At 41.0% G+C, this 19,620-nt stretch overlaps 1 protein-coding gene across 2 annotated transcripts; it reads left to right on the forward strand.

Annotated features, from left to right (window-relative positions):
• Window positions 1-3,313: 3,313 nt before the first annotated feature.
• On the forward strand, window positions 3,314-19,167 carry LOC138971503 (prion-like-(Q/N-rich) domain-bearing protein 25). 2 transcript variants are annotated; one of them, XM_070344246.1, is made up of 5 exons: window positions 3,314-3,476; window positions 12,319-12,456; window positions 14,583-14,747; window positions 15,278-15,307; window positions 18,781-19,167. In XM_070344246.1, exons 1-5 carry the CDS (start codon window positions 3,416-3,418, stop codon window positions 18,903-18,905), a joined length of 519 nt encoding a protein of 172 aa, XP_070200347.1. In that variant the 5' UTR covers window positions 3,314-3,415; the 3' UTR covers window positions 18,906-19,167. The 2 variants fall into 2 exon arrangements, with proteins under 2 accessions (XP_070200347.1, XP_070200348.1); XM_070344247.1 differs by having other exon boundaries at window positions 14,583-14,741.
• Window positions 19,168-19,620: the final 453 nt, after the last annotated feature.

Genomic DNA, 19,620 nt, shown 5'->3' on the forward strand with positions numbered 1-19,620 from the left:
CTGCACTACCAATTTTCTGTGCATGCTTTTATGTGCTTAATTTACTGCGAATCTAATGCGGCTGATACGAGTAATGCCATGCCTTGGAGCCAAGAAAATAAACACCTTATTGTTCAATGCCATAAAGTACTTGTCTCTCTTTTGTTGTTGCCCAAGACCCCCTTTGACAAGCAATCAATGGCACAACATTGTTTTGTGGAAAATGTTAACCACTCCTTCCCCATTGAATGTCCTCTAGCTGATAGTTGTCTGCTGTGTTGTATCCTGTAAAGCAAGGATCAGGCATTTTTCGGGCCAGACAGTGAGTACGCATTCCTGTTTGTCTCGCTTGTTTTTTTGGGTTTAAAAAAAAGATGATTTTTTGCATCTTCCAGCCTTTTTTTTTCTCCCTGGGGAGCATCCTGCTTCAGTGGTCTTTGTTTTCAATCAAATTTACACTATAACACCCTTCAGTCTGAGTGTCTTAATCTTAATTTCAAATCAAACATACACAAAATATTCATAGGTTTACCGTACCGGTATTTACCAATACACATTTTAGCCACAATTATCAAATGGTTTATAAAATTTATACTGCCTGAAGGGAATTATTTTCACGTGGTGTTTGTCTCGCTTGTGTCTTCGGGGCAAGATACTGGGCAATTTGTCAAATACGTTTTTTATTTTCTGTATTATTAACAGCTATTGTGTTTTCAGCGTAGCAATAGGGTCCGATATTTAGACGAGACAAGTATAATGCCGACGAGTCGAAGACGAGTCGCATTATACTAGTTCGAGTCTAAATATCGGACCCTATTGCTACGCTGAAAATACAATAGCGATTTTATAGCTGTTCTGACCTTGATTTGTTGTTCCAAACTTACAAAATGACATTATTTACGTCGATGCGTTGATCTCAGGTTTTGATAGCAGACGCCGTTTCTTATGCGCATTAGTTTTGCGCAGGCGCCACACTGACTTGGGAAAATTTGACAACACAGCTGATAAACAGCTTTTTATTAGTTCATTCGTATACAACAAAAAGAAGTTTGAGTTTTTTTTAATTTTGAACAAGACTACTTATGAAGAAGACCAAAACACAACATCAACGGAAAACTAGAAACAACTGAAGAACTAGGATGCAACAAGGGGAGGAGAAGAGAACAGCTAATCCGTACAACGCGAGCAGACGGCAGCGAAGTTTTCAGTTTGGGTGAATGGCATTTATACTTGTCTCGTCATGAAGCGAATTTTTCAACCTCAGTTATAAACGACTACATGAATGTTAGTGCCATGGGTTGTACATCAATACTTCAGAGGGGAAGTGGGGTATTTAGTGTGGAGTTACGAGATAAGAAAAGCCGAATGCGAAAGTTTGTGTCAGTCGGCAACTGTGAGCTCACACAGGCACACAAAAACGGCTGTTCCGTTTTACTCCCCTGTTTGTACTACATCTTTCGACTTTGGGCATTTTGTGGTGTTTAGGGACAGACAATAATTGGTTTAGTCCTGTTTCATCAGGAAGTTAGCAGAAAAGGGTATGCTATCGACATTTGTAAAGCTGAAAAACATTTCCGAGAAGAATTTCAAGTAAGTTGTCAGTGTATGCTAGCTGTTGTCGATTGAAACATCGTGTGGTACAGATGGGTAAACCGGAACCATGCGTCTTTGTTATTGCCAATATGCTTTTGGATATTGGCAAAAATGGCCGACTTCCGTAGCATTATGCTTTGATGATCGGAAGAGACCATCCAATCACAGCCCCCGAATTCCCCCACGTGTCCATCAGAATAGCTATATAAGTGTTTGTCTGTCTGTCCACATATAAGACTGCTGGACCAAAAGATCAGTAAACGTACCCTTTTTGTTTTGTTATAAATAGCACGCTCGAATAACACACCTTTCTTGTTTCTTGATTCAGTCAGGCACGGTTAGTCTCGACGGCAAGCGATTCGTTCTTTGTGTCGGAGTGACTGATTGACTGCACTACGACAATGGTGCACGCCGCACTAGAAACCTGATATTAAGATCTGTGCATAATTTTAGGTCTTGCAATCACGAAGACATGCAAGGGATATCGATCATTGTTTGTGGGTATTGTCGAATTGACGCCCGTTTGTAAGAAATACTGGGAAGCTTGTACTCATGCATGATCTACGTAAGCTAGTCCCCCCCCCCCCCTCACGTACCCGGATACAAAGCAGTTACGTACGGTAATTCGTCTCCATTTCATTTCGAGGAGCGTAATTAATACTCGGTAAATAGGGCAATAGCTGCCAGTAAGGAGCAGGAACTGTAAGAGTTGGCAAGGACAAACTGTGTAAGGACATTCTGACGGGGAAGGGGCCCTATATTGGACATTTCTCTATACATAGTTAGCCACCCTCTCTTTGCACTCTCCATAGAAAACGCGATTTTTGTTTCCATACTGATTTCATTGTAAAACAAACACACCCACCAACACAGGCACAATTGTATTCGCTTCATCCTGTGTATGTACGCGCTTCTAGAGGGAGACTTCCATTTCTCTTCAGACAGTACACAAGCGTTAAAGCAAAATCAGCAATGTCAAGAGCAAAGAACTTTGTTCCTGGCTGATAAACACAAAAACACCAGCAATAACAATACAAACACACACACACACACACACGCACACGCAAGGCACACGCACACACGCACTTACGCAAGCACGCACGCACACACACGCACGCACGCACGCACGCACGCACGCACACACACACACACGCACGCCGCATGCACACACACACACACACACACACACACACACACACACATACACAACGACAACCACACACGCAAATCACTTCTTGTTGAAATAATCCGGTGCGTGCACTCAAATATAATGCTGATCTTTATAATTCATGAGTGCTGACACCTTCTGATCTTATGCGACTCTAAGTTCCAACTTGTTCTGTTGCCATTGCCATATAATCTGGAAGACAGATGTGGAGCCACATACCCTCAAAATTAAGGTATCCAATATAGGGCCCCCTCCCATATTTTGAAGTTCTTCGTAGTCTTTTCTGGAATACGCATTGTGACGGCAAAAATATCTTGGTACTTTTTTAAAATTCAAATCAAACTCATCCGTTGCTATATCGTTTTACAAACTGAAAAAGCTGGCACGGTGACTCACTCCCCCCCCCCTCCCCCCTCCCCAAACTACGTTTTCTTTTAATCTCTAACTGTGCGGGTAATATGATGCGTGACTAAGATCGATCTATTATGCACAAGGAAACATAAGAACACGTGTATTGGTATAAACAAACCAGGTTGCTATTGAGAGATATATCTATAAAAAGGATCCGGATCCAACCTTTGATATTAGTTCTAGGGCGGAGTTTTGTCAAGAGAAGAAGTCAGGGACGAACAGACGACTAAACTCACATTTTTTTCACGGAGAAATATCGTCAATATGGCTTACTTCATCGGGATTTCTGCCATCTTGCTACTGTTCTTTGGTGTAGCTGTTGAAGGTAGGTGATTATTAACACAAAAAACCAGAAAACAAGTCGCGTGAAGCAATATAAAAACATTTAGTCAAGCTGTCGGCATCAAAGTAACAGATTAACACCAAAAAACAGTCATCGCCGAGACTATATTAAGATAGTCTCGAATAACCACATCAAAAGACCGAGACGGGTCACGCTAGTCTCTGCGTATCGTGCGAACGCAGTACTTACTTAATCTATTTTCTGTAATTCTGAGCACATTTTTAGAGTAAATATGACATATGTAATATTTTTGAATTCAGGAGAAGAAGAGGAATACGATTCAATCATTTTTAAATCTGTTAGTGAAAACTCGATTTTAATGAAAATTTTAATGAGCAAACTAATTAACTAATTTTTAAGCTGCCAAGCTGAAGTTCAGTCCCATAGTCCGGACTTTGTTGAAAATTGCTTGACCAAAATTTCAATCAATTTAATTGAAAAATGAGGACGTGACAGTGCTGCCTCAACTTTCACAAAAATGCCGGATATGACGTCATCAAAGACATTTATCGAAAAAATGAAAAAAAAAACGTCTGGGGATATCATACCCACGAACTCTCATGTAAAAAAACCCATGAAGATCGGTCCAGTATTTTTCTCTGAATCGCTGTACACACACACACACACACACACACACACACACACACACACACACATAAACACACACACCACACAAAAACGCGCTCTCTCTCTCAGTCTCTCTCTCTCTCTCTCTTTTTCTCTCTCGTCTCTTTGTCTCTTAATTCGTCTGAAAATAAACATTGATCCCTTTAAAAAAAAAAAAAACTAAACAACCAATACACAATTGCACACAAAAATAAAGAGGGAGCATGACATATGCTATGTGCGCAAGTCAAAGACACGGGGGATAACCTGACATAAGCGGGGCGGAAGTTATACGCGGGGCCTCACTCGATTGAAGGCACGTTTTGTCAGTTTTCTTGGAGTTGTTTGATTTACGTCGGGATTTAAGGTAAGCTACTGATTCAGCGATGCCTTGATATGTTTCTCGATGCATAAAATGTTATAGAGTGGTTGATATTTGCCCGAAAGTTACCCTCAGAGCTGAAAATGTCGGCGATCGAGTGCCGGAAATGGCCGTTCGATGGGTTTCGGAAGTAGAAATGTGCTTTATTTCACAAAATCAGCTCGTATTTGACATTGGTTTGTGATTCTAATGGACGATGGAGTCATTGATGATGCAAAGAAGTGCTATTTCGGGGGTAAAATATATCGACCAAGCCTGTAGACGAGAGGCGGTCAAAAGTGAGAGATGAGCGTACGCGGGGCTGCCGACCGCGAATGGGAGAGCAAAAAGCACGTGAGAACGAAATGTCAGAAAATCGTTCAGTTGAGCAATAAAACGGTTCGGTGCATCATTTTCAATTGAAATTTTGATCAACCTAGAAACATACGTACCCTGTTGCCCTAAGATAACGGCACACAAACACACACACACATACACACACACACACACACACACACACACACACACACACACACACACACACACACAGAGAGAAAACCGTGGCACACACACACACTCACACACAAACACACACACACACACACACACACACACACACACACACACACACACACACACACACACACACTGTCTACACATAAACACCACACACTTGGTCGTAAGAGAGGTGCTTTCGGAGCTGTCTTTTAAGCCTGTCCTGAATTGGACGAAGTCGACTTCGCGTCGCTCACTTCGCAAAGCTTCCGGAACGAGAATTTAATTCGTCCCTTAATTGAACTACTTTTAGTCCAAGGGAATGCACTTTGCTCTTTCAAATCAAATCAAATCAAATTTTATTTTACGAGGGTTGTGGCATAAGTCGCGTAAGGCGAAATTACTACATTTACTCAAGCTGTGGAACTCACAGAATGAAACTGAACGTAGTCCGCCGCTTCTTCTTCTTGGCGTTCGCAGAGGTTACACAATCAGTCCAGCACTGGTGATAAATGTTGTCGTTTTCTCCAACTCCTGTCGACTGCCGTATAGTTTGGTCTGCAAGGGAGTTGGTGACGGCCACACTTCTTTTCGTTCCTCATCTAGTAAGGGACATCGCTGTAAGATGTGTTCCGCTGTTTGGTCCTCTTGACCGCAGGCACAGGTTGGTGATGGCGCCAGCTTGAACTTTCGGTTCATGTGAGCATTGAGCCTGTTGTGGCCAGTACGCAGCCTGATGAGGTTGACTTGCTGCTCTCTGGACATTGTGTGGTAGTCATCTCTGTTTGTCCTTGGCCTCATCAATGCCTTGATGATTGTCTTCTGCTCACTAAAGCTGACACTGTTTTCAGGTTGGTCTTCCACGGCTCCTTCTTTTGCCAGCTCATCTGCCCTTTCATTTCCTGGTATCCCACAGTGTGCTGGTATCCACTGGAGGACAACTCTTCTAGTTTGTCTGACCATCTGTAATGCTTTGGCCAGCTGTGGGAGTTTGTCGTTCTCTAGGGCCTGAAGGACTGAAAGGGCGTCCGAGAGGAAGACAACTTGGTAGCAAGGGTCTGCGGAGTCCTGAACGAAGGAGGCGGCCTGCATGAGAGCTTCTGCTTCTGCTTTATAGTTTGTGCAGTGTTTGCCAGTGGCAACGCTGGATGTAGCTGTATGTCCCCCAGGGAACTGGATGAGAATGCCTGCACCTCCATTGAGCACGGCGTTAGTTGCTGATCCATCGGTGTATACATGGATCCACGCCTCTTTTGGGTACTCTTCGTCGATCAGGGCTAAGGTGAGTGCCTGTCGAGCTGTGTCATTCTGATCTTCTCCTGAGGTAACATGTGGAACACTGGTGCAGATCTGGATGCCTGGTTTCTCTGTTGCCTTGGGGGTTTCCTCTTCTTCTTGAGTCAGAGGTAGAGTGTTCTGTGGAAGGACTTCCCTGTACTGTCGAGAAAGTCTCTTGCTCTCGTGTACAAAACTGCTCCGTTTAAGCCGGTTCTTGGTGAGGTTGCTCAGTCTGTGCTTCATGGGGTGGTCGGGTAGGCACTTGAGCTTCTCGGCCTGTACCATAGTCTTGGCTTCTCTTCTCTGACAGAGGGGTTGGATGGTGGTAAGCTTCTCCATTTCCTTGATGGGCGTGGATTTCATTGCACCGGTGATGAGTCGGAGGGCCTGGTTTTGCACACGGTCAAGGCTCTGCAGGTTTGTCTTGGCTGAGGTTGACCACGCTGTGGAGCCGTACTCGAGGTGGGGTCTGATTGTTCCCTGGTATACTGTCTTCAGTATCTTCTCGTTCGCTCCCCAGGTGGTACCTGCCAGCTTCCTGAGTATGGCTAGCTTGCGCCGGGCCTTCGTCTCTGCCTGTGATAGTCCGCCGCTAGTGCAAAAGGCAGTGAAAGTTACGAGCCTGTTTGGCGCGGTAGCGGTTGCGCTGTGCTTCATAGCACGCTTTACTGTACCTCTCTTCGTTTTAACTTTCGGAGCGTGTTTTTAATCCAAACATATCATATCTATATGTTTTTAGAATCAGGAACCGACAAGGAATAAGATGAAATTGTTTTTAAATCGATTTCGGAAAGTTAATTTTGATCATAATTTTTATATTTTTAATTTTCAGAGCTTGTTTTTAATCCAAATATAACATATTTATATGTTTTTGGAATCAGAACATGATAAAGAATAAGATGAACGTAAATTTGGATCGTTTTCTAAAAACTTTTTTTTTTTTTTTTACAATTTTCAGATTTTTAATGACCAAAGTCATTAATTAATTTTTAAGCTACCAAACTGAAATGCAATACCGAAGTCCGGCCTTCGTCGAAGAATGCTTGGCCAAAATTTCAATCAATTTGATTGAAAAATGAGGGTGTGACAGTGCCGCCTCAACTTTTACAAAAAGCCGGATAAGACATTTATCGAAAAAAAGAAAAAAACGTCCAGGGATATCATTCCCAGGAACTCTCATGTAAAATTTCATAAAGATTGGTCCAGTAGTTTAGTCTGAATCGCTCTACACACACACACGCACAGACAGACATACACACACCCACACACACACATACACCACACCCTCGTCTCGATTCCCCCCTACGTTAAAACATTTAGTCAAAACTTGACTAAATGTAAAAAGAGCTTCTTTTCAACCAGCCCTCGCACAGAGAAGGACTACTCTAATCTTATATACATATATATATACAAACGTAAAACAATTACAAAAGATAAACATAAAAGTAAAAAATAAAAAATAACAAGTCGCGTGAGGCGAAAATACAACATTTAGTCAAGTAGCTGTCGAACTCACAGAATGAAACTGCCACGCAATACCATTTTTCAGCAAGACCGTATACTCGTAGCATCGTCAGTCCACCGCTCATGCCAAAGGCAGTGAAATTGACAAGAAGAGCGGGGTAGTAGTTGCGCTAAGAAGGATAGCACGCTTTTCTGTACCTCTCTTTGTTTTAACTTTCTGAGCGTGTTTTTAATCCAAACATATCATATCTATATGTTTTTGGAATCAGGAACCGACAAGGAATAAGATGAAAGTGTTTTTAAATTGATTTGGACAATTTAATTTTGATAATAATTTTTATATATTTAATTTTCAGAGCTTGTTTTTAATCCAAATATAACATATTTATATGTTTTTGGAATCAGAAAATGATGGAGAATAAGATGAACGTAAATTTGGATCGTTAAATAATTTTTTTTTTTTCAATTTTCAGATCTTTAATGAACAAAGTCATTAATTAATTTTTAAGCCACCAAGCTGAAATGCAATACCGAAGTCCGGGCTTCGTCGAAGATTACTTGACCAAAATTTGAACCAATTTGGTTGAAAAATGAGGGCGTGACAGTGCCGCCTCAACTTTCACGAAAAACCGGATATGACGTCATCAAAGACATTTATAAAAAAAATGAAAAAAACGTTCGGGGATTTCATACCCAGGAACTCTCATGTCAAATTTCATAAAGATCGGTCCAGTAGTTTAGTCTGAATCGCTCTCCACACACACACACACACACACACACACACACACACACACAGACACACGCACATACACCACGACCCTCGTCTCGATTCCCCCCTCTACGTTAAAACATTTAGTCAAAACTTGACTAAATGTAAAAAGGCAGGAAACTATTTACAGGACTAAAAACACGTTGCAGGCCATACACACAGTCTTACGTTATGTTCAAAATTGGGAATTACCAGAACATGTTTAATGAAACACTAATGCTATATGGACAGGTATGATCAATATAAATATAATCAGAACGAAGTCTTCCATCACTGTGACTTTTTGTAATTTGAATCAAAAAGCACTCTTCTGACAAAAAGAACAACTTCGTCGCAGAGCTACGGCGTAGCTTCGCATGTGAACACCTGACGTGTGAAACAAAGTAGGGTACAAAATACTTTGCCGTAGCTGTGGGTTTTCGGTATAAAGACTTCGCGAAGCTTCGCCAAGTCGACTTCGTGCTCAATTAAGGACGGAATTTTAAAGAAGATAATGACAGGCATGACCTGGTATTTACAGGCAGTGAATTCCAAAGGTATGCACCATAATCGAAACACTTTTGTTTTAATAAACAAATCAATGCGGGGCCTTGGCAAAACAAGATATTTCTAGTGTTTGGATAATATGGCGGAGATGATTTGAAGAGTTGTATAAGATAGGTTGGGGCTTCGTGATAGACGACTCTGCACATAAATGAACATTTATCATACAAAAGTTGCTTCTTTAAGTTTAACATCCCTATGCTTTCCATCTTTTCGTTGGTAGGAACAGATGAATTGGGCAGAATTACCTTAGCAGCTCTTCGCTGGAGCGACTTTTTCAAGTGAACCTGACTACACCCGTCCCAGAACTATGGAAGCATAATCAATGTGCCCAGGTTTTATGTGGGCTTTGTAAAAGAGTGTTCGTGTGTCCAATTAATAACAACTTTGATAACAGAAACAGACTTTTAGCAATTTCCTCGAAAATGTTATTGCTGTGAGTATGCCATCTGATATTAATATCAACAATTATTGCCAATAAACGGTGCTCAGCTACTTGCTCAGTGGGATGCTCATTTAGGGACAGACTCAGAGTTATTTCTGAAAATTGATGTTTTTGGCGAGTGCAGATTATCATGGACTTTATCTATCATTGAGAGAGAGAGAGAGAGAGAGAGAGAGAGAGAGAGAGAGAGAGAGAGACAGAGACAGAGAGACAGAGAGACAGAGAGAGAGACAGAGAGAGAGGGGGGAGAGAGAGAGAGAGAGAGAGAGAGAGAGAGAGAGAGAGAGAGAGAGAGAGTTCTGGTGATTGATTTGATTAAAAAAAATAATTTCTAAAAACAAAAGACTGTATATGTTACTGATCAAAACAAATTATGAATCTATTGTCCCATTCGCGGTCGGCAGCCCCGCGTACGCTCATCTCTCACATTTGAACGCCTCTCGTCTACAGGCTCGGTCGATATATTCTACCCCCGAAATAGCATTTCTTTGCATCTTCAATGACTCCATCGTCCATTAGAATCCCAAACCGATGTCAAATACGAGCTGATTTTGTGAAATAAAGCACATTTCTACTTCCGAAACCCATCGAACAGCCATTTCCGGCGCTCGATCGCCGACATGTTTAGCTTTGAGGGTAATGTACGGACAAATATCAACCGCTCTAGAACATTTTATGCATCGAGAAACAAATTAGGGCATCGCTGAATTGGCAGCTTACTTTAAATCCCGACGTAAATCAAACAACTCCAAGAAAACTGACAAAACGTACGTGCCTTCAATCGTGTGAGGCCCCGCGTATAACTTACGCCCCGCTAATGTCAGGTTATCCCCCTTGCCCTTTCAGACTGTGCAGACGATCGTCGGGTCGAGAAGGAAGGTATTTTTTAAGGCGATGTGATGTGACACTAAAATTAAACTGGGAGAATACATGGAATAACCTATTTTTCTTGGTAGTTATTGAAGTGACTTATAACAATGAATAACAGTCTTTCTTTATTTAGTTGATGTTTAACGTCGTTTTCAACCACGAAGGTTATATCGCGACGGGAATAACAAGTCGAGCAAGGCGAAAATACATTTAGTCAAGCTCAGTCGAACTCACAGAATTAAACTGAACGCACTGCATTTTTTTTCCGCAAGACCGTACACTCGTAGCATCGTCTGTCCACCGCTCGTGGCAAAGGCAGTGAAATTGACAATCCAGAAAAGCGTGGTAGTGGTTGCGCTGAGGAGGATAGCACGCTTTTCTGTATCTCTATTCTTTTTAACTTTCTGAGCGTGTTTTTAATCCAAACATATCATATCTACATATGTTTTTGGAATCAGGAACCGACAAGGAATAAGATGAAATTGTTTTTAAATCAATTTCGGAAATTTAATTTTAATCATAATTTTTTAATTTTTAATTTTTAGGGCTTGTTTTTAATCCGAATATAACACATTTATATGTTTTTGGAATCAGAAAATGATGACGAATAAGATGAAATTGTTTTTGGATCGTTTAATAAAAAATAATTTTAATTACAATTTTCAGATTTTTAATGACCAAAGTCATTAATTAATTTTTAAGCCACCAAGCTGAAATGCAATACCGAAGTCCGGCCTTTGTCGAAGATTGCTTGGCCAAAATTTCAATCAATTTGATTGAAAAATGAGGGTGTGACAGTGCCGCCTCAACTTTTACAAAAAGCCGGATATGAGGTCATCAAAGACATTTATCCAAAAAATGAGAGAAAAAAACGTCTGGGGATATCATACCCAGGAACTCTCATGTAAAATTTCATAAAGATCGGTCCAGTAGTTTACTCTGAATCGCTCTACACACTCACACACACACACACACACACAGACACACACACACAGACAGACACACACACACACACACACACACACACACACACACACACACACACACACACACATACACCACGACCCTTGTCTCGATTCCACCTCTTTCTTTCTTTCTTTATTTGGTGTTTAACGTCGTTTTCAACCACGAAGGTTATATCGCGACGAGGGAAAGGGGGGAGATGGGATAGGGGAAAGGGGGGAGATGGGATAGAGCCACTTGTTAAGTGTTTCTTGTTCACAAAAGCACTAATCAAAAATTTGCTCCAGGGGCTTGCAACGTAGTACAGTATATGACCTTACTGGGAGAATGCAAGTTTCCAGTACAAAGGACTAAACATTTCTTACATACTGCTTGACTAAAATCTTTACAAACATTGACTATATTCTATACAAGAACCACTTAACAAGGGTAATAAGTGAAGAATTTTATGGGTGAGAAAAGGAAAGTAAAAGGACTTTGGGGAGGCAGAAATAGAGAAGAAACAAGAAAAAGATCCTAATTAGGTTCACGGCATCGAGAGTGATGCGACCTTCTCTCAGAAGTTAGTAGAGAAGGCTCCCCCATCCACCACCCGGGGGACGCGCCTCTACGCCAATTAGGGGGCGCGAGGGATTCCACCTCTGTGTTAAATATTAATGGACACAAATCGCCGTTGCTATGGAAACAGCCGCCATATTGTATTTCTAGGAAACGAGTTTACAGCGACATCATACATGTGTATTTGTGTGCCAAATATTAAGCATTTCTGGTGTATGATGTTGCTGTAAAACCGTTTCCTAGATATCCAATATGGTGCTGTTTAAGCCACTTTCCATAGCAACGGCAGTCTTTGTCCTGTAGTATTCACATATTTTTCATTTCTTTTCATAAGTCACTTAAATAACTTCCAAGAAAACTAAGTTATTCCATGTATTCTCTAAGTTAAATTTTGGTGATTTTAGTGCCTCACATCGCCTTAACAGACAAGCGGAGAGGATGTGTGAGTACATGTATTTTGATTCGTCTCTAGGTGTGAAGCTTGGCGCTAACTGCACAGTCACAGCCAACTGCACATCGACAGTGCTAAACAGTGATTGCACAGGGACTGCACCCAAAAAATGCACATGTGTGTATGGTTACGTGGCAAAATCTGACAACACTAAATGCTGTAAGTTTCATGCATGATCTTATGTTATCACTTTGTTTGAATATGATTGACCTAGAACATTATAAGATGTTTGATGGGTTGTTGAGAGACTAGCTTTTTTGTCTGTCCGAGGGGGAGCATATCGTATTTTGTTTCATATTTATTGACCAAGGCCGAATATGCCCCCCGAGGACCGACAAAAAAGCTGGTCTGACAACAAACCAGCAAACATCGTTTTTGTCATCATTTTGGTAGTGAGAAAATAAGTGCACAATCAACACAGGGAGCCAGGCTTTGAAACACGAGTTCCGTTTCGATAACCACAGGAGTTCCGTTTTGATAACCACTGGCAATCAAAGCTGGCGTGTGAAAGCAACTTTTTGTGTTTTCGAGTTCATAAAATGTTGGGATGAATAATTATGTCAGGTTTGAGGATGCACAGTTCTGTATGTTTATCTCAGTATTCCACCCCCTCGGCTTTCAGTTGTAAATATTAAGCTTAGGGATCGAATGTGGAAGCTACGTTGGGTCAAAGGTCGCAGAAAATTTGCGTCGTGCAGCGAAGGAAAGAATCGCGATCTTGTTTCCGACTCAGTGCCTCTTTGTTTTTCATTAGACCTGTCAGTCTGCTTGCTCGGCTTTGTTAGATGTTTGCATATCGTGTTGCTACTTTCTTTGCTTTCATTATTATTTCTTATTTACGCTTCGTTTATCGATACAACGTCTTGTGCACGGGTCAAAATGTGTGTGTCAGGGGTCAATTGGTTTGACTTGAACTTGACGTTCGTGTTTCTCCGAACGTCTGTGTATCGAAACACAGATACACGCACTCCATGACTTTGTAAGAAGACAAAACATATCGCTAGGTTTCATTTGTTTGTGATGAATTTATGACCTTTCATGAAGTAGTTTTGTTTTTTGTTTACTTTTGCCAGTTTGCCAGTTCGTTTTTGGAACTTTGCAAAGCAGTGTCCGTCTGTTTAGGTCTGGGGAAACGCCAATGAAAAGAGCCGAAGAATCACCGAACGTTTCTATTGAGTTTGCTTTTGATTATCCATGTATAACCGGCTTCCTGCAACTATGGTAACCGGGGATTTATTGCATGGGGAACATGAGATTTAATTTTCCAGGTGCTGGTGAATGAAAACTCGTGAAAATGAGGAAAATGATGACAAAAACAGTGCGTCTTGCTCTAGTAACATAATAATAATAATAATAATAATAATAATAATGGGCATTTGCTATAGCGCATAATCATATGTATGCTCAATGCGCTTTACAATATTAATTTCTGCCGTGTGAGATAGAATTTTTTACACAATATATCACGCATTCACATCGGCCAGCAAACCTCAAGCCTATTAGGGCGAGCATTCACCTTTCACGGCCTTTATTCTAAGTCACACGGGTATTTGGTGGACATTTTTATCTATGCCTATACAATTTTGCCAGGAAAGACCTTTTTGTCAATCGTGGGATCTTTAACGTGCACACCCCAATGTAGTGTACACGAAGGGACCTCGGTTTTTCGTCTCATCCAAAAGACTAGCACTTGAACCCACCACCAAGGTTAGGAAAGGGGGGGGGGGGAGAAAAATGCTAACGCCCTGACCCAGGGTCGAACTCGCAACCTCTCGCTTCCGAGGCAAGTGCGTTTACCACTCGGCCACCCAGTCCTACACTTCTGGCAGACAGTGCTAAACTTAATGTGCCATGTTGAACACGTTTATAAAAAGGGGATTGTTTCAAAGTCCTAAGAGGCACACCCACCCACGCACGCACGCACGCACGCACGCACGCACGCACGCACGCACGCACGCACGCACGCACACGCGTGTGAGGTGTGTTAGTGTGTGTGTGTGTGTGTGTGTGTGTGTGTGTGTGGATGTGTATGTGTGCGTGCATGCGTGCGTGTGCGCGTACATGCATACGTGCGTGCGCTTGTGTGAGTGAGTGTGTTCGTGCTTGCGTGCGTGTTCGTGCGTGCGAGCGTGCGGGTGTGCGTGCGATCGTGTGTGTGTGTGTGTGTGTGTGTGTGTGCCTCATTGTTTTGAAGGGGAATAACTCTGCCACAGTCAATTAAACAAACACCCACAGGATTATTCAGTCTGAACATCGACAATTCGGCCATGATTGAATTGTTACAGTGGTCAAGTTCAACGGGACGTGCGATAACACAGCCAGAGAGTGCCTGCCAAATGCCACCTGCACGAACACCCTCTGCATGTGCAACACTTACTTTCGCCCTTCAGATAATGGGACGGAATGCCATGACATACTGATTAACGTACTGCGTAACGTACAGACTGAGAGTAAGTGTGTGTGTGTGTGTGTGTGTGTGTGTGTGTGTGTGTGTGTGTGTGTGTGTGTGTGTGTGTATGTGTGTGGATGTGTGTGTGTGTGTGTGTGTATGTGTGTGGATGTGTGTGTGTGTGTGTGTGTGTGTGGATGTGTGTGTGTGTGTGTGTCTTTCTGTGTGTGTGTGTGTTAGTGTGTATATGTGTGTGTGTGTGTGTCGGTGTGTGTGTGTGTGTGTGTGTGTGTGTGTGTGTGTGTGTGTGTGTGTGTGTGTGTGTGTGCGTCTTTCTGTGTGTGTGTGTGTGTGTGTGTACGTGTGTGTGTGTGTGTATGGGTGTGTGTGTTAGTTTGTTTGTTTGTTCATTTGTTTGTTTCCTTGTTTTATGGGGAAGGGGTTGCGTGAAGGGGGTCGTAGCTGTTTTATGTAGTTCTTTTTCGTAAAAGCAAACAGACTGAATGGCGTAATTTGTTTGCTACTAAACGTCACTGTGGACAATTTCTATTAACAGCCTCTGCATGTGTAACATTTACTTTCAACCTTCAGATGCTGGGGTGAATTGCAGTAACTTAATGAGTAAGTTCTGTGTGTGTTTGTATGCGTGCGTGTGTGTGTGTGTGTGTGTGTGTGTGTGTGTGTGTGTGTGTGTGTGTGTGTGTGTGTGTGTGTGTGTGTGTGTGTGTGTGTGTGTGTGTGTGTGAGACGTGTATTCGTGTTTGTTTGCTTGTTTGTTTTATGGGGGGAAGGGGTTGGGTGAAGGGGGGTGTTGCTGTTTTAATTTGCCTTTGTTCGTGTAAACAAAAAACAAACTGAAGGGCGTATTTTGCTTGCTACTAAACGTCACCTCGGACAGCTTCTATAATCGGGTACTTATTGGAGCTACATGAATCCAAAAACAAGTCGCGTAAGGCGAAAATACAACATTTAGTCAAGTAGCTGTCGAACTCACAGAATGAAACTGAACGCAATGCAACGCAGCAAGACCGTATACTCGTAGCATCGTCAGTCCACCGAGAACGGCAAAGGCAGTGAAATTGACAAGAAGAGCGGGGTAGTACTTGCGCTGAGAAGGATAGCACGCTTTTCTGTACCTCTCTTCGTTTTAACTTTCTGAGCGTGTTTTTAATCGAAACATATCATATCTATATGTTTTTGGAATCAGGAACCGACAAGGAATAAGATGAAGGTGTTTTTAAATTGATTTGGACAACTTAATTTTGATAATAATTTTTATATTTTTAATTTTCAGAGCTTGTTTTTAATCCAAATATAACATATTGATATGTTTTTGGAATCAGAAAATGATAAAGAATAAGATGTACGTAAATTTGGATCGTTTTATAAAAATAATATTTTTTTTACAATTTTCAGATTTTTAATGACCAAACTCACTCATTAGTTTTTAAGCCACCAAGCTGAAATGCAATACCAAACCCCGACCTTCGTCGAAGATTACTTGACCAAAATTTCAACCAATTTGGTTGAAAAATGAGAGCGTGACAGTGCCGCCTCAACTTTCACGAAAAGCCGGATATGACGTCATCAAAGACATTTATTGAAAAAATGAAAAAAAAGTATGGGGATTTCATACCCAGAAACTCTCATGTCACATTTTATAAAGATCGGTCCAGTAGTTTAGTCTGAATCGCTCTACACACACACACAGACAGACAGACACACACACACACACACACACACACACACACACACATACACCACGACCCTCGTCTCGATTCCCCCCTCTACGTTAAAATATTTAGTCAAAACTTGACTAAATATAAACAAGTCGCGTAAGGCGAAAATACAACATTTAGTCAAGTAGCTGTCGAACTCACAGAATGAAACTGAACGCAATGCAACGCAGCAAGACCGTATACTCGTAGCATCGTCAGTCCACCGCGCACGGCAAAGGCAGTGAAATTGACAAGAAGAGCGGGGTAGCTAGTACTTGCGCTGAGAAGGATAGCACGCTTTTCTGTACCTCTCTTCGTTTTAACTTTCTGAGCGTGTTTTCAATCCAAACATATCATATATATATGTTTTTGGAATCAGGAACCGACAAGGAATAAGATGAAGGTGTTTTAAAATTGATTTGGACAATTTAATTTTGATAATAATTTTTATATTTTTAATTTTCAGAGCTTGTTTTTAATCCAAATATAACATATTTATATATTTTTGGAATCAGAAAATGATAAAGAATAAGATGTACGTAAATTTAGATCGTTTTATAAATTTTTTTTTTTTTTTACAATTTTTAGAGTTTTAATGACTCATTAGTTTTTAAGCCACCAAGCTGAAATGCAATACCAAACCCCGACCTTTGTCGAATATTACTTGACCAAAATTTCAACCAATTTGGTTGAAAAATGAGGGTGTGACAGTGCCACATATAACACATTTATATGTTTTTGGAATCAGAAAATGATGACGAATAAGATGAAATTGTTTTTGGATCGTTTAATAAAAAATAATTTTAATTACAATTTTCAGATTTTTAATGACCAAAGTCATTAATTAATTTTTAAGCCACCAAGCTGAAATGCAATACCGAAGTCCGGCCTTTGTCGAAGATTGCTTGACCAAAATTTCAATCAATTTGATTGAAAAATGAGGGCGTGACAGTGCCGCCTCAACTTTCACGAAAAGCCGGATATGACGTCATCAAAGACATTTATTGAAAAAATGAAAAAAAATGTATGGGGATTTCATACCCAGGAACTCTCATGTCAAAATTCATAAATATCGGTCCAGTAGTTTAGTCTGAATCGCTCTACACGCACACACACACAGACAGACAGACAGACACACACACACACACACACACACACACACACACACACACACACACACACACATACACCACGACCCTCGTCTCGATTCCCCCCTCTACGTTAAAATATTTAGTCAAAACTTGACTAAATATAAAAAGGGTAAAAAGAAGAAACACACGAGACAGAGGACCTCTGTTCAGTCATATGCGGCCTGTAACTTATGAATCCGGCAGGATAGTATGAATCTGTTTTTTACATTTAGTCAAGTTTTGACTAAATGTTTTAACGTAGAGGGGGGAAGCGAGAAGAGGGTCGTGGTGTATGTGTGTGTGTGTGTGTGTGTGTGTGTGTGTGTGTGTGTGTGTGTGTGTGTGTGTGTGTGTGTGTCTGTCTGTCTGTGTGTGTGTGTAGAGCGATTCAGACTAAACTACTGGTCCGATCTTTATGAAATTTGACATGAGAGTTCCTGGGTATGATATCCTCAAACGTTTTTTTCATTTTTTTGATAAATGTCTTTGATGACGTCATATCCGGCTTTTCGTGAAAGTTGAGGCGGCACTGTCACGCCCTCATTTTTCAACCAAATTGGTTGAAATTTTTGTCCAGTAATGTTCGACAAAGCCCGGACTTCGGTATTGCATTTCAGCTTGGTGGCTTAAAAATTAGTTAATGACTTTGGTCATTAAAAATCTGAAAATTGTAAAAAAAAATTTTTTATTAAACGATCCAAAATTACATTCATCTTATTTTCCATCATTTGCTGATTCCAAAAACATATCAATATGTTATATTTGGTATAAAAACAAGCTCTGAAAATTAAATAAATAAAAATTAATATGAAAATTAAATGTTCAAAATCAATTTAAAAACACGTTCATCTTATTCCTTGTCGGTTCCTGATTCCAAAAACATATAGACATGATATGTTTGGATTAAAAACACGCTCAGAAAGTTAAAACGAAGAGAGGTACAGAAAAGCGCGCTATCCTCTCAGCGCAACTACTACCCCGCTCTTCTTGTCAATTTCACTGCCTTTGCCGTGAGCGGTGGACTGACGATGCTACGAGTATACGGTCTTGCTGCGTTGCATTGTGCTCAGTTTCATTCTGTGAGTTCGACAGCTACTTGACTAAATGTTGTATTTTCGCCTTACGCGACTTGTTTTTTTTATGCTCGGCATTCTTTTTTTGAGTACATGCCTTTAAAATCTTACTTTGAAATATAACGGGGTTTTTTGTGCATCGTTGCGTACATTTTGTTTTATTTTCTCCACAGAAAGTGGAGCGACATCAATGACGGTTTCCGTCGTTCTCATGATGGCGGCCATCTTGGTGTCCCTGACCCAGTTTACTGATTCATTTGAACGAAATGTCGTGTCACATGAACGCCAAATACAGTAAACAAAACAGCAAGAACAACAACCAGAAAATCAACACTTTTCCTTCCTGGGCTTGCTGTCTTTTCAATTTTTCTTCTAATCTCACAGGACAATCGCAAGAGCCTCTAGGGTGCAATTTAACAGCAGATTTTGACAAATGTCTTCGCTAATGAAAGCCACTCTGCTGTTATGCCCCTTTCAGACAGCATCTTTCTTTCTTTATTTGGTGTTTAACGTCGTTTTCAACCACGAAGGATATATCGCGACGGGGAAAGGGGGGAGGGGGGGGGGGGGGGGGGGGAGATGGCCGGGGATAGAGCCACTTGTCAATTGTTCCTTGTTCACAAAAGCACTAAATAAATAAATTTAAAAATCAAAAATTTGCTCCAGGGGCTTGCAACGTAGTACAATAAACCAAAACCAAAAAAACCCACAATTATTAGCATACACGGTAAAACAAAAGACGAATTCCGAAAATAAATTTATCGCGTGTGTGTGGGTTGTAAAAGAGTTTATTACCCTTGCTTGTACCAGGAACATGTTTTGATGAGCTAATCACTAGCAAGGGATGTGTCTGAAACACGTGGACAGGAGCTCGCATGAATTTATTTGTCTGAGAAAAAGCAAGGATATTTACTTTTTCACAACCCATTCAAACCCGACAGAGTTATTTCCGAAAATCGTCTATTGAACAAAAACTGTTAAAATGGTATCCAGAGGAGGCAATCATCTGGTGC

Source organism: Littorina saxatilis, linkage group LG7, assembly GCF_037325665.1.
Source record: "Littorina saxatilis isolate snail1 linkage group LG7, US_GU_Lsax_2.0, whole genome shotgun sequence".
NCBI lineage: Eukaryota > Metazoa > Mollusca > Gastropoda > Littorinimorpha > Littorinidae > Littorina > Littorina saxatilis.

Bases quoted from the DNA above. Each gene is read 5' to 3' on its own strand.
- LOC138971503 (XM_070344246.1), top strand. From the start codon at position 3,416: ATGGCTTACTTCATCGGGATTTCTGCCATCTTGCTACTGTTCTTTGGT. The intron at 3,477-12,318 runs GTAGGTGATTAT...ATTCGTCTCTAG, and splicing joins CTTTGGTGTAGCTGTTGAAG to GTGTGAAGCTTGGCGCTAAC. The intron at 15,308-18,780 runs GTAAGTTCTGTG...TTTTCTCCACAG, and splicing joins GAATTGCAGTAACTTAATGA to AAAGTGGAGCGACATCAATG.